Source organism: Telopea speciosissima, chromosome 9, assembly GCF_018873765.1.
Source record: "Telopea speciosissima isolate NSW1024214 ecotype Mountain lineage chromosome 9, Tspe_v1, whole genome shotgun sequence".
Classification (NCBI taxonomy): Eukaryota; Viridiplantae; Streptophyta; class Magnoliopsida; order Proteales; family Proteaceae; genus Telopea; species Telopea speciosissima.
This window is the reverse complement of record NC_057924.1, coordinates 5903061-5918713: the sequence shown is the minus strand read 5'-3', so window position 1 is coordinate 5918713 and position 15653 is coordinate 5903061. Positions and strand designations below refer to the sequence as shown.

At 38.8% G+C, this 15653-nt stretch overlaps 1 protein-coding gene across 2 annotated transcripts; it reads left to right on the top strand.

The window, feature by feature from the left end:
• Positions 1–6963: 6963 nt before the first annotated feature.
• Positions 6964–15332, top strand: LOC122640142 (reactive Intermediate Deaminase A, chloroplastic-like). 2 transcript variants are annotated; one of them, XM_043833293.1, is made up of 6 exons: positions 6964–7186; positions 12285–12400; positions 12524–12568; positions 13932–14005; positions 14129–14178; positions 14903–15332. In XM_043833293.1, the coding sequence occupies exons 1-6, from the start codon at positions 6997–6999 to the stop codon at positions 14995–14997; spliced, it is 570 nt and encodes a 189-aa protein (XP_043689228.1). In that variant the 5' UTR covers positions 6964–6996; the 3' UTR covers positions 14998–15332. The 2 variants fall into 2 exon arrangements, with proteins under 2 accessions (XP_043689228.1, XP_043689227.1); XM_043833292.1 differs by having other exon boundaries at positions 12279–12400.
• The last annotated feature ends 321 nt before the right edge of the window (positions 15333–15653 follow it).

Below are 15653 nucleotides of genomic sequence, written 5' to 3'. Positions count from 1 at the left end.
TTACTACAGCTTTGATGGAGGAAAACCAGTCTGTTTCTTGGTGAATCAGAAGTGGAAGGTATTAATGAGATAGATATTTGGAAAAAGAGGAAATTGGAGGTATATATATCAGGTAATCTCTCAATAGTAGCTTTGATTCTGATGCCAAGAATGTAAATCAGGGAAGCTAATAATACAAAACTAAATAAGAAACAGAGTGAATATTGAAAAGCACAAGATAATGCTGTGTATGTCGCATGACTTTTTCGGAACTAACAAGGGGTGTATTCTATTGCTTCATTTATAACTTAATGGTGATTTGTTGCACATAAGGAAGCTGATTTTTTAGGCTAACTTTTGGGATTGGTCGTTTGTTCATTTTCTTGGAGCTTTGGTTTTGTTTTATGTGTTAGGGGACTTCAGTAATTTGTCAAAAAATTTTCATTTAGCCTCTAAATGATGATATGTTAAAAAATTAGACTTGGAAAATGTCATGGTAATAATCCCTAGGGAGAGGGTTGGGCATGCTGCTGGCTTTTCTGGAGCTAACGGCTTTGCCCAATGGAGAAGGGTGGGGTGGGGAGGGCAGGGTGATCATTTCCTCTAGTGGGTGGGAGGGAGACAAGACACAGGCCGGGCACAGTAATGGCGTCCCCAGCCTTTACCCTAATCCTCATATGCACAATAAAACATTTTGTTTTCCAGCAAAAGCTGTTATTAAGTATATTTGGCATTTGATATGCTGTGAAATTCAAGAATCTAAGCTTTTCCTCATAAAGTTCAAAATTATTTTTGTAATGTTGATTATGAATCGGAAAATAGGGTCTTGGTGCACCATTATGTAGTAACAAGTATTTGGATTGCAAATCTAATTTTTTTACAGTTAAATACAACTTGGGTAGAACAGTGGAAGAAAATGGCTTTGTACTGTCACAACATTCTCTTTTTGTGGCAAGTTTTCAACCCATCAGCCATTGTCAATTTGTCATATGGTAGGAAGCAAGGGAAAATTAAAAGTGTATAATACTAAATATGAAAGTAAAAGAGAAAGAAGAAATATAACAATAAATAACTTTTGTATTTAATCTTTTTTGCTTGTTACATTATTCAGGGAATTTGGTTGCTAATCATATATTCACTTCACACTCTGTTGTATTAGTTCCTCTGATTGTTAAGCATGTGAATGCTATCACCTGCTAAAAAGTCCACAATAACTATTAGAAAAAAGAAGAGAGGAAGCACATCTTTCCCATAATGTAATTGATTAATACATTGAAGGGTAGTACTACTCACACCAAGAGATTTTACAAGAGAGGAAAAGGGAGGGAAGCCCATATAATGCAAAGGGTGAAGCATAAATCATTCCCCGTTCTTTGTTGAAACTAGCAATAGTGATTGCTAGCTAAGCTAGTTGGCAACTTCTTATTAGTTCAAGCTACTACTGTGTAAAGATAAACCAAAAGCTTAAGGTATGAGGTGGAGAGGGCCAATAGGTATAAGAAGAAATCCAAAGTCCCAGGTTTAATCAATGTGAGACAATTCTCTACATCTCCATGTGTGGGTGGAATGAGATTTTTACCAAAAAACAAAGTGGAATGAGATTGCATTGCATATGTGAAAACTCTTAATATTTTACCTCATATAATTTGAGAGGGAAACAAGGAATGAATAATAGAAGCTTTGGTATCATGTTAAAGAAGTTCAACTCAAAAGCTTAAATTATTGGGCATCTCTTAAATCTATACGATATCAATATGGATTGGCACAGATTTGCTCTAATTGGAGAGTTTGCCCCTATTTTTCCTAAATTGGAAATTTTTTTTAACAATTTTACCCCTAATCCGTACCATTCCACAGATGGGATCGGCTAGGTATTGGTATTGGCTTGTGCCGATGCTTTTATAGATCATCATCTGATCAGTTACCGATTCCTCAAACCATGTTCTTGCATAACTCCTTTCTCCTCCACTATGAAAATGAATTTTACCTGATCATTTTAGCTTTTTGGAGCCCTAAAATTTTTTTTTGGAATCCTAAATCAAGCTAGGTGAGAGAACGCCATAGGCTTACAATGATATTATAAGTTTTTTTTAAAAATGTAAAGAAAGATATAGCATATTCGGTTCCCTCAAGCCTTAATTAAGCTAATCCTCTTTTGAAGCAGGAGAATTGATTCCATGACCTCTTGGGTCCTTGCTACCTTTTGGTAGTAGGAGTACCACCAACCATGTTAGTAGTTTGTCTTCAAAATGCTAAATTGACATTCCTGACCTAAACACACAGGACTGACTGTCCAATAAATAATTGATAAAAAAAAATAAAATAAAATTCCCAGTCCCAATTCCCACCTAATTTTGTGATTTTTCTACAGAGGGTTTGGAACAAAGACAGTCAAACCACCTGTTAGATGGCTGGATTAAGATCCTGTCTCATTCACTCTCAACCTTGTATTAGATAATCAAAATGTTGATCATGTGGTCAAGTTTTGCCCACACCAAGTCCTCCTTAACCCAAATGTCAAGTTTAAAACCAAATAGAATAATGCGAAAAGGAATGCCACGTGGCCGTGTGCTGTGGCGTGTATCTGTGCCCAGACACAACCAGCTGTGAAAAGACAGAGGTGTGCAGGTCATTTTACACTCTGTTGTGTCTGGTGCAGGTACACGACAGGGTGGTGTTCTTTCTCCCTAGAATTATTTATAATTGTAGAAGTTGAAAATTTATTAAACTTACATGTAAGGAAAATAAAGTTATCTATATACCAAAAGGAAAAAAAGAAGACTCTCCGGCTGCGTGACACATGCCCAGACATAATAAGAAGGACGAAATGATTGCCCTATCCTAGTGAAATTAAAAATTCTCAGACCTATTGGATGTCCCACATGTACCCTACAGGGCCACGCGGCATGGCACCAATCTCCCTCCCATATCAAAATTAAAAAAGGGCAAAAGATCATTGCATGGTCATGTAGCTCTTGCACTAACGCATGGCCAATGAGAGCACACACGGAGGCATCAGCCTGGATGAGATTTTTTATTTCATAAGGGGTGGAACAATAATTTCACGTGCTGTTGTATCTAGGAATAGAATCCATGCAAGCAGACAGCTTTCTTTGTAAACATGCCAAACCAAATTGGACCAGATAAAACTTGATAATAATACGTTTTAAAATCAATAACAAATCAATTTGAAATTGAAACAGACAAAAATGAAAACTTCCTTAGCGATTTGGTTTCGGGTCGACTCAGTCACAGACCAAAACCAATTCAATATAATTGAAACCAGACCGATCGACACCCATAGTCATTGGTATAAAGAGGCCAACAAATGGTTTGAGGAATTGGTATTGGATCGGCCGTATTAGTATCGGTGGAGACTGATACAGATTCTTGATCGATCCCTTATTGATGGATCGATATAAGGGTAAAAATTTTCATTTTTTTTAAAAGGAAAATAAGGGTAAACTTGTCCAATCTAGATCGATATCAGCCAAGACCGATACCAATTATTAAAACCATGGGCCCCACATGAGAGAGTGTGTGTTGCATTGCCGGGGCTGGGAGGGTACACATCATTTTCCCTGAATATAAAGAAATATAAATAAGCTGGAGCTCCTGGACTTTGGAGCATTGGAAAAACAGGTTTTGACTTGGGCGAGTCACCCGAGTCGAGTCAAAATTTTAGAAAACCCGATCAAGAGTCATGTAAACTCGATCGGGGTTAAAAATGATTAGACTCGATCATGAAACGCTTGAGTCAAATGAGACTTGGTCTTTTTACCCGAGTCACCATGAACTCTGCGAGTCTGGTTATTTTTTTTAATAAAACATAGTTGACTACATAATTGATTAGTAAATAAATCAATAAATGTAATAATTACTAGCATAATTGAAAAATTATATTCTTTCTTATAACTCATAAAAGTTTTTTCTAACAAAAAAAAAAAGAAGGGGTAAAATACACGTACCCCCTATAATGCACCCAATATTTCTCGTAGCCCCCTAAGTAGCTCAATATTTCACATACCACCCTTCAATATTTCATGTACCACCTCTGCTTTACACCCCAAATGCCAGATAGGTCCAATCCGTTAAATACTACCGTTAGATGCCAAAATTTTGACTATTTTACCCTTTGCTCCATTTTCTTAAATCTGAAAAAACTTAATTACCCTCACTTATTTGTTGCCCTAACTAATTGAAAATGACCATTTTACCTTTTATTTTATTTTTTTATAAATGAAAAGACCTAATTGCCCTCATTTATGAATTATCCTAACCTAATTTGAAAATACTATTTTACCCCTAAATACTTGTTCCTAAAAACCCCAAAATGCCCTCATCTTCCCCAAATCATCATCTTCTTTTACATACCCACCACCACCGCCACCCACCATTGGCTTTGGGTTCTAAGACAAATGAGAGAAACAGAGTGAGGCAGTAAAAGAAAAAAGGAGCACTGAGACGAGAAAACTCGAAGCTTCCCTGAGCCGGGGTAGAAGACTCTCGTCCGACATCGTCTTCTTCTTCTCCACTCCTCCTTTTATTTTGATTTCTTTTCTTACCATCTCCATCGCATTTCTGAGACCTACCAAATCCATTTGTTTTTTGTTTTCCCATCTTTAAACCCCAATCTCCAATACCCTATTCTCCCTTCTCCATCTAAAAACCCATCTCTGAGAGATGAAATCCCTCTTCTAATCTCCAGCGAACCCACTTATTTATCTTCAATTCCTATTTTCTAGTTTTTATTCCATATCAAACCCCACCCATCTCTTTTCTCTTTCCACTCAACCAAACCCAAATCCAACACCGGAAACCTTTTTTATTTTCTCTTTGATTACCCCAATCCCATAACCAGAACTCCATCGTCCCATCTTCTCCCTTCTCTCATATTCTTCACCCCTTTTTTATTTTAAGTATTAATATGTCTGTAATAATTTATCTTCTCAGCAAAGGTGTTCTTCGTCTCAGTGATCGGTTGTTGCAAGTGTCGGATCGAGGAGAAGCAGGCTTGCAGGGTTTCAGATTTTATTCAAAAAAGGGTTCCCTTCAGTTCACGGCGGCAGCGGCAATTATTGATTGTCGATTGTCGAGTTGGGTGGCAGTGGTGGTGGTGGCGGTGGCGGTGGCGGTGGTGGTAGCGGTGGTGGGGATGTAAAAGAAGATGATGATTTTGGGAAGATGAGGGCATTTTGGGGTTTTTAGGAACAAGTATTTAGGGGTAAAATAGTCTTTTCAAATTAGGTTAGGGTAATACATAAATGACGGCAATTAGGTTTTTTCATTTATAAAAATAAAACAAAAGATAAAATGGTCATTTTCAATTAGTTTAGGGCAACAAATAAGTAAGGGTAATTAAGTCTTTTCAGATTTAAGAAAATTGAGCAAAAGGTAAAATGGTCAAAATTTTGGCATCTAATGGTGGTATTTAACGGATTGGACCTATCTGGCATTTGGGGTGTAAAACAGGGATGATACGTGGAATATTGAAGAGTGATACATGGAATATTGAGCCGCTTAAGAGTACGAGGAATATTGGTGCATTATAGGGGGTATGTGTACTTTACCGAAAAAAAACTCACAAAAGCTTCCAATAATCTAATTTATTCTTTTTACATTCAACTATCTCTCACTCTCCCTAATTCCCTATATATAGTTGATGATTATTTATTTGCCTTCCCAAGAAAAGCTTTTTCAATTCTCTCTCATATGTTAAACATATGTTTCATGTGTTCAACAAGTTGATGATTATTTATTTGCCTTCCCAAGAAAAGCTTTTTCAATTCTCTCTCATATGTTAAACATATGTTTCATGTGTTCAACAAGTTGATGATTATTTATTTGCCTTCCCAAGAAAAGCTTTTTCAATTCTCTCTCATATGTTAAACATATGTTTCATGTGTTAAACAAGTCTGAGTGGTTAACGTCATTCATTGAAGTGAATATATGAGTGATGAAGACTCTCTGCAGTTTTTTCCTCTATTTGTTTTTCATGTATTTCAAAGGATCTAAATATTGTTGTGGATATCTTGGCGAGAAAGGCATTACCTCTTGTGTGTGAGACAGATTGGCCAGTTTTCATTCCATGGCTTCATGATTTATGTAGAAATGAGGTCATTGATTGTACACACCCTGCTAATCAATAAAATTCTCGTTTACCAAACAAAAAGGACTATATGAATGATGAACGTCATTTATTATTAACATGCCATATTAAAAAAATGTGAATAAGTTAATATCATGCCATAGATGAGTGCTGCTTTCTCATACAGAATTAAATTTTGATGGTTCTACTTGAGGCTTATTCATTTTTTCATTAGATATTAAAACTTAATAGTATTAATTAATAAAAATATAATATTTTTATATTTTATTAAAAAAAAATGATTCACTTTAATTAAATTTGATCAGACCGAGTCACCAGATTTCCTGAAAACGAGTTGAGTTTCCAATAATGCTTTGGAGAGGTCTCTCCGAATCCGGACCCTCTCCTAGACTTAAGAGAGAGTTCGGATCCTCTCTTGGACCAGGTGAGTTACTCTCCTAGTACCATAATAAGCCGACGCATGGCAGAGATAAGATGGGATACCGACTCTTCCTTATTCTTTTGTTCTATCTTCCACTCTCTCTTTCTTTTATTACAATTTGTATTTTATTTAATCAATTTTTTATTCTTCCAATGGGATCCATTTGCCTTCTTTAGTTTATTTAATCAAATTTTTAGAAGATGTCTTCAGATTAATTAAATAAAGAAAAAATTGTAATGGAAGAAAGAGAAAGTGGAAGAGAGAACAAAAGAATAAAGAAGGAAGAATCGGTATCCCATCTTATATCGGCCACGCGTCGGCTTATTATGGTACCAAGAGAGTAATTGCTCACCTACTCTAGGAGAGGATCCGGACTCGCTGGATCTCTTGGACTTTGGTGAGGTGATCTTGACTTGTCCCTCTCTCTCTTTTCCCCATCCTCGGCACTGAGAGTAAACGAAACAATACTAATAGGCGAAGGGAGAGAATGGCGTGGAGTGTCGCAAGATTTTTCTCTGTGCCGGCTGCGGTGGTCGATCTGCGCGCACTGCGAACTCGTGCTCCCCTCGCAATTGGCTTGGGCTGCGCTTCTCTTGCCGGCTCCAGCTTGTGGCGCTCTTCATCTTCCTCGCTATCCCAACAGCCCTTTGCTTCAATGAGCGTATCTACTGAAGCCAGTGAGTTTGTCGTCACTGCCTTCGATCTTTGTTTATTCATTTCTCATCAATTCTCCAATTATTTGCTGGGTTTTATTTTGTGAATTCCAGATGATAGGTGTTGGTTGATTTATTATTCATCTTAATTGGGAATTCTGGGATGGGGTTTGTTTTGTGTGCTGTGCTGGAAGCCACAGAAAAATTCTGGCTGGAAGAATTGGGGCCCGGTGGTAGAGAAACTACGATTGTATTGTTTACTGGAAATTAGAACTCTGACTACTTAAATTGATGTTCTTTTTGATACTTTTGCCGTGAGCGAACTGAGACTAGGTCTCTCAATCTGTCTGAAACTCTAGTTCTCTAAGTCTAGCTCAGAAGACAAGTAAAGGACTGAATTTTACGCTTGATTTAAGTCCTTCGGTGTGAGAAGGTTGGGGGGAGGGTGGATTTTTGCTGAACTGCGTCGGTTCTGTATTTCCTGTATACTTCAATTTTCTGTAAAGAAGGTTGGTTGAATTAGGTTTCTTTGAGGGCCGTACTCGGTGAGGTCAATTTTCAATTGGGTTGAAATTATTAATTGGGTTTTATTCAGATAGATTATAAATTAGTTAGTCCAGAAAATGGGATGCTGATTGGTGAGTGTGCTAATGTTGAAGTTCGAAATGGAGTTTGGAGAGAATTGGGTTGCAGACTATTGGGGTGAGTAGGCCGAGACATCCTTTTTAAATGGTTTCACAAATTGCATCAGAGAGTGTTGCTTGTAGAAGTTAAAACACTGAATGCACTGCATTATTTTTCTGATTATTTGCAATCATCAGGACAGGATGATTTAAAATTAAAATATTGAATGTTTCATCCATTATGTAAATGCATCGGTACCTTATTAGCTGCGTGAAGTGGATCATTGTCACACTACTACCATGGCTCTTTGTCAATTGTGGGCCTGTGGTCCTTCATTATCTCTGTCCCAATCCATGGTGTATTTTTTTTTTAACTTCCTTTTGGTTGTAATACTTCAAACTGGACCAAGGTTTTCTGAAGTGAAAACCAGGAGGAGAAAACTAGCAAAGCTGAAAAGAAATTTGCATTAACAGATGCTTGCATGCCTTGCTTTGGCACTCCATGTATAACTGAAACTATCCAATTCCATCTAGAACTCAATTAAAAAGGACCAAACTGGACACACTAAACAACTGATAAAACAGTTCTGAATTGACTAGGAAAACAGAAGATTGAAATCTATTGATGGTGGGACTAGTTTATGAGTGGTAAAGGGCCGGTTAAGGAAGGGGAAGATTCTGAGAGGTCTCAGAATTGCAGGGAGGTAGAGAAGAAATTGCACAAGAAGGGGGAAGGGGGGAGAAAGCTCGCACACAGCCTGCTGTCTATTCAAACCATAATCAACTATTCCATTCTATTCAATCTCTGATTCTTTGATAGGTGCCAGCATGCATATAAATAGGAAAAGAAAACCCTAGACGTAGTCTAAAACAGAAATAGAAACATATCCAACTAAGAAACTACCAAGTTACCGTCCTATATGTCCTACCCAAAATAAAAGATTACATAATATTTTCCCAAGTATTTAAACTTCCTAAAATCCTACTAGATTCCAAAAACTCAATCTGGACCCGGTTCCTCTCCATCTGGATACCCATTTGGGTTTGGGTCGGTCCAAGGTAGTGTACCTACATCAATTCCCTGGGTGTTGAGAATAACTCGCCCATGAGTTCTGTAGAACGGTAGAAATAAAAACTCACGAGCGGGGGCTATAGGTTCCATGTCTGCAACTTGAAGAAAATCCAAAATATGAAGCTTTGGGGGTGCGTCCATGGCTGGGAAATCATGTTCATGATGTGTAATAACTTTCATTGCACTGGAGTCTGTTGTTACCTTATCCACAATCTTCTCGTCTTCCGTTGCCACTATTTGTTGTTCTGGTTGAGGCTGTATCAATGGTGCTGCCTCTTTGGACTTGGAACAAACATCATCAACTAACCCATGAAGGATGAATGTCTGACGCATTTGAAAAGGATGTGGGGTGCACAAGTTTCCGTCACCATCCATGATGCCTTTTCGTTCTTCCAACCATTCTCGACCCAATTTAATAATGCGCCAAGGAGAATCAAACACTTCACAATATGCACTGGCACAATAATAAGAAACGGATAATTTGACAAATACATAATCCTCAGAGTGAATAATGATCTGGTCGTTCTTTGATAACATCTCTAGCACAGATCGCGAGACAAAATTGTTGCTTTGTCCTTCATCGATAAACAACATAGCAAGCTTTCCATTGGGCAAGCGAACTCAAAACTTGAACACAGAAGAATCCATCGGTATGGACCCAAACAACTAAGAAGGAGACTCAAATCAAGGAGTTATTGGACTTATGATACCAGTGGCAGAATTGTAAATAAAGTGAAGCACAACTGTATGGCAGTTTTAAGACAAAGTACCAGCGGACGATATGGGAGGAAAAAAATTAAATTAAAGGGTAGAATCCAGCTGAGAAAGTGGGGTTTAAAGAGGCAATTCTTAAATAAAAAGGACTCAGGGGGGCAGTACGGGATCTAAAGTACTAAAGGTTGGGGTAATATAGGAAATACAAAGACTAAAGAGGGATAAATCGAGAAGAATGGGGAAGACAGAGGAGGTTTAAGTCGTCTTTAACCTTTGGAGAAAGAACCAGCAATGAAGAAGACTTCGACTTGGACACGAAACCATCAACTCGACTTGGAAAAGGAGATGTTGCGACTTAAAGGATCAGGGAACTGCGGCTTCGACGGAAGAGGTGGAGGGAGCTTCGACTGAGGGAAGAGTTCCTTTAATTTTCCGGTTCTCTGATTCTCGCTCTTTCTCTTCTTTTTGCACCCTTTTTTTTGGGGGGGGGGGGGTTTACCTAGAAGGTTGAATGCGGGAATCAAAGGGAGGGTTTATGATGGGAAATAAAGGGATGGTGGGATGGTGATAGCGCTGGGATTGGATGGGTTGTAATGTCAAACAGAGAAAAAGGGAAGAGAAATGATGGGGAAGAATGACGGATCTATCAGCTCTGATACCAAGTTGGTGGAGGGTCGGTTAAGGAAGAGGAAGATTCTGAGAGATCTCAGAGTTGCAGGGAGGTAGAGAAGAAATCGCACAAGAAGGGGGGGGGGGAAAGCTCGCACACAGCCCGCAGGCTGCTCAACCACAATCAACTATTCCATTCTATTCAATCTCTAATTCCTTGATTGGTGCCGCATACATATAAATAGGAAAAGAAAACCCTATACGTAGTCTAAAACAGAATTAGAAACATATCCAACTAGGAAACTACCGAGTTACTGTCCTATGTGTCCTACCCAAAATAAAAGATCACATTATATTTTCCCAAGTAAATAAACTTCCTAAAATCCTACTAGATTCCAAAAATTCAATCTGAACCCAGTTCATCTTCGTCTGGATACCCATATGGGTTTGGGTCGGTCCAAGGTAGTGTACTTGCATCAATGAGCTTGTGGAAGCTGGAATCTGGATATAGGCCACAGATTGGACTCAAACTTCAAGGATATGCCCTTTCAAATCTATACAGGTCGGTCTTGAACTAGAATAACCTGAACTGTAAGAGAACCAGTTTTCGGAATTCCCTGCTATGCCTATGACTGCCACAACCTTCTAACAGCTTTGGTTTGATCTCTTCTTTCTAACTACTGTGCTGCTAATGATGCTACATCAGGTTGATACCTCAATAACTGTGTGGCAATTTATGACAAACTACCAGCGGACGATATGGGAGGAAAAAAAATTAAATTAAAGGGAAGAATCCAGCTGAGAAAGTGGGGTTTAAAGAGGCAATTCTTAAATAAAAAGGGCTTAGGGGGGGCAATACGGGATCTAAAGTACTAAAGGTTGGGTAATATAGGAAATAAAAAGACTAAAGAGGGATAATTTGAGAAGAATGGGGAGGACGGGGGAGGTTTAAGTCGTCTCAAACCTTTGGAGAAAGAATCAGCAATGAAGAAGACTTCGACTTGGACACGAAACTATCAACTCGACTTGGACAAGGAGATGTTGCGACTTAAAGGATCAGGAAACTGCGACTTCGACAGGAGAGGTGGAGGGAGCTTCGACCCAGGTAAGAATTCCTTCTTTTTTTTTCCCGGTTCTCTGATTCTTGCTCTTTCTCTTCCATTTGCACCCTTTTTTTTTGGGGGGGGGGGGGGGGGCGGTTACCTAGAAGTTTGCCTGCAGGAATCAAAGGGAGGGTTTATGATGGAAAACGAAGGGATGGTGGGATGGTGATAGCGCTGGGATTGGATGGGTTGTAATGTCGAACAGAGAAAAAGGGAAGAGAAATTGATGGGGAAGAATGACAGATCCTTCAGCTCTAATATCAAGTTGGTGGAGGGCTGGTTAAGTAAGGGAAAGATTCTGAGAGATCTCAGAGTTGCAGGGGTGTAGAGTGGAAATCACACAAGAAGAGGGAGGGGGGGGGGGGAGCTTGCACACAGCCCGCAGGCTGCTCAACCACAATCAACTATCCCATTCTATTCAATCTCTGATTCTTTGATCGGTGCCAGCATGTATATAAATAGGAAAAGAAACCCTATATGTAGTCTAAAACAGAATTAGAAACATATCCAACTAGGAAACTATCAAGTTACCGTCCTATGTGTTCTACCCAAAATAAAAGATTACATAATATTTTCTTAAGTAAATAAACTTCCTAAAATCCTACTAGATTCCAAAAAATTCAATGTGGACCCAGTTCATCTTTGTTTGGATACCCATATGGGTTTGGGTCGGTCCAAGGTAGTGTATCTGCATCAATGAGCTTGTGAAAGCTGGAATCTGGATTATAGGCCACGGATTGGACTCAAACTTCAAGGATATGCTCATACAAATCCATACAGGTCGGTCTTGAACTGTAATAACCTGAACTGTAAGAGAACCTGTTCTCGGAATTCTCTGCTATGCCTATGACAGCCACAACTTTCTAACAGCTTTGGTTTGATCTCTTCTTTCTAACTACTGTGCTGCTAATGATGCTACATCAGGTTGATACCTTGATAACTGTGTGGCAATTTATGCGACGCCTGATAAACCATGTTTGTGTTGATTTCATTAGCTGTAGGTTTAAAGGAGGCAGTTCAAACTGAAAAGGCACCTGCAGCGTTGGGACCATATTCTCAGGCCATCAAAGCAAATAATATGGTCTTCGTGTCTGGTGTTCTGGGTCTTGTTCCAGAGGTTTCAGTCACGCTTAGTCTCTGTCATTGCTTAATTGCATTATAGTTTTATATTTTCTTATTGTTTTTGTATTTTTGTGTCTGCAATTGTGCTAATGAATTCTTTTTGGAACTCAAATTGCAGACTGGGAAATTCATCGCTGATGGTGTGGAGGAGCAAACAGAGCAGGTAACTAGATGTGGTTTCTAGCTTGCATTTATAGTTGGTAAAATCATGTTCAACTGCTCACATAAACCTTTACCAAAAAAAGATTCCCTTGATTGATAAGTTGTAAATTCATTTTATATATGGTCTGCCACATGGGGCTGGGTTTCTGGTCCCCTAAGTAAAAGGACACCTGAGGAAGCCAAAATGTGTAGCCACCTAAAAATAAAGTGATCAAACTTCAAAGAGCTTTCTACTTTGTGCATGGTTTTGTGATGATGAATTTCTTCAATTGTGAACCAAGAAACTGTGAGCGGGCCTTGGTGCAACGGTAAAAGGTTCCTCCATTGTGACCAAGTGGTCATGGGTTTGAGTCTGGAAACAGCCTCTCTGTGAAAGCAGAGGTAAGGCTGCATACATTATGACCCTCCCCAGACCCGGCAGTGGTGGGAGCTTCATGCACTGGGTACGCCCTTTTGTGAACCTAGAAACTGTGATAGATTTCTTCAATCGTCCTCTTTTGCAGATCCATGCGAAATGCCTTGAGATGAATCCTTCGTTGTATAGGATCTTCCATATTTGAAGTCATTCAAGCAAGATTTTGATGCTATTAGCAATTTCTGCCCTAAGTTTTCATACATATCCATCCATGTAACAAGGTGGAAATGTGGCCATCAAGTTTCAGGCTTTGGAGCCTGCAGTGATTAGTTTTTCCAGATACACGTGTAGCGATGATTTAAAAAATCCAGACCTTGCATCTGACAGCAACCCCCTAGTTAAGCCATGCGTGTGTCTTCCACATCAGCCATATCCCCATAATATATTGTATTCTCCCAAACAAATATCAACTTATGTGTCCATCCTGGGGTCCACATGGGTTAGAGAAAATTTACCCTTCTTGGAACATGACAGGAAGCAATGGGTTGAAACATACCTTGTAAATCGTGGCATGGGAATCTTAGACTGTTGGACATTCATTAGATTCAAAGCCTGTTGTGTTTAAATAGTGTACCTTACCTCATCATTAAAACTAAAAAAAATGGGTTTGATCTTTATATAATCTCAAGTAGCCTGACCCCATTTAGTTGGGATAAGGCTGAGTTGAGTTTGACTTATATTCTCAAGTATGGTAGCTTACAAAAAATAATCCTCATGAACAGTTTATACTTGATCTCTCTCTCTCTCTGTCATTCAGCTCACCAGTTTCTTCAGTTACCATGCTCCACCTCTTATGTAATATAAAACCCTTACCTTGTTATTTATATTGTTAGCCATTTCCATGTTATAAGGTTTATCCTTCTATGCATCTTGATCTTCATGTCTTCCCTAACCCTGAGCTCCCTTGCCAGTTGCTATCTTACAGCTTTGTGGGTTGGGAATTTTGCAGGTTCTCAAGAATATGGGGGAAATACTGAAAGCTAGTGGTGCTAGTTATTCTTCAGTTGTTAAGACAACGATTATGTATGAATTTCCATTTTTTCCTTCATGATCATGATACATAAAAATCTCAGAAGATAAAATTGTTTTGAAATAGAATAGATAATCTTTAATCTGACAGTTTTCTTCAAACTGATTCTGCTGCAGGTTGGCAGACTTGAATGATTTCAAGAAAGTGAATGAGATCTATGGTAAATGTAAGTCCACCCCCCCCCCCCCTTAAAGCTAGTAGGTCTCTTCTTCCGATCCTTTTTAGACCAGTTGCCCACCCCCAGACTATGGTCGACCTTCTTGCATCGGGACCCAGCTTCCTGCCCACACACACACACACACAAAAAAAAAAAATCTTTCATCAGGATGGAAGTTTGGGAGGAAGGCCTTGCAGGTTTAATGTTGGATCCTGCAATTAACCTGCTTAATAGTTGCCACCAAACTGTATTCCTTACTTTTCACAATTTTTAATATGCATTGTGAGGTCCAAGATTTGTTGATAGAGAACATCTACTTATTTATTGGGTGAGGAGCTTCTCAAGGGGATGTGTAATTGTGCAAATAGGGATGCAATATGAAAGCCTCACATGCTAACTGTTAAATGACACTATTTTATAATTGGAGTGAGGGGAAAAAAGAAAATACATCTAGGACTATGATGCAGCAAGGCCAATACTGGCTTGGCAGTAATCTGAAGGTGTATGTGAGCAGCATTAAGATTCCTTTTAAACTGTTAAGAACAGACTCCTGCACCATTGGCTTATAAGTTTTGGAAGAACTGCTGATTTTCCTTTGACACATCTCTACTCCCTCACCATTATCCATGCTCATGAAAGGTTGTATAGCTTGAATATATCTCTTTCTTAGGTATAACAAAGTAAGAATGCAGAAGCTTACATATTCAAGTGCCTGAGTAATTTTATGTTGCAGATTTCCCATCACCTGCTCCTGCTCGTTCAACATACCAGGTTGCAGCATTGCCTCTGAATGCAAGGATTGAAATTGAATGCATTGCTGCTCTCTAGCTCGCTAGTTTGATATAATAAGGTTGCCTGATTCACCAACAAAAGCTCAAGTCTCACCATGACCATGGGGAAAGAATACTGTTTTTGCTGAACCTTTTTTCTAAGAGTATCTATCAGTGTAGGCAACCTAGATAAAGATGAACTGGAGGTGAAAAGCTCCCTAATTACCTTTCTATGGGATATTCATGCCAGAAATTTTCCCTTGGGCCTTCAAGGTATGAAGAATAACTCTTCATTTTCCTGTTGTAGATTTGCCTGTCATGAGTCATGTTATGAGTCTTATGACCAAGTTCACTTCAACCATAAAGTTGAATATGTTTTTCATTTATGAAGTGTGGAGTTAAATAAAATCATAAGCAAAGGTAGAAAGAAACTTTCATATTTAAATTGCAATCTTATTCCTATTTTTGAAACCTTGGTTCCAATCATGCATTTGGTCAAGTTTCTGCAACTCACACAAGGTGGGGATTAGCCCACAAGCCAAATAAACCAAAGAATAGTGAGTTTTATAATCTTTCAACCATAAAGATATCATTCATTAAGTTTGAAGGATTGGAAAGTGTCCACTCCAATTTTTTTGTTTCTTAATATCTGGTATTAAAGCAAGCATGGCCGTACACCTCTTAACCCATTCAACCCCTTCACAGTGAAGTAGG

Coding starts and splice junctions, on each gene's coding strand:
- LOC122640142 (XM_043833292.1), top strand. CDS start 6,997: ATGGCGTGGAGTGTCGCAAGATTTTTCTCTGTGCCGGCTGCGGTGGTC. Junction 7,187..12,278: donor GAGCGTATCTACTGAAGCCA/GTGAGTTTGTCG, acceptor TGATTTCATTAG/CTGTAGGTTTAAAGGAGGCA. Junction 12,569..13,931: donor TGGAGGAGCAAACAGAGCAG/GTAACTAGATGT, acceptor GGAATTTTGCAG/GTTCTCAAGAATATGGGGGA.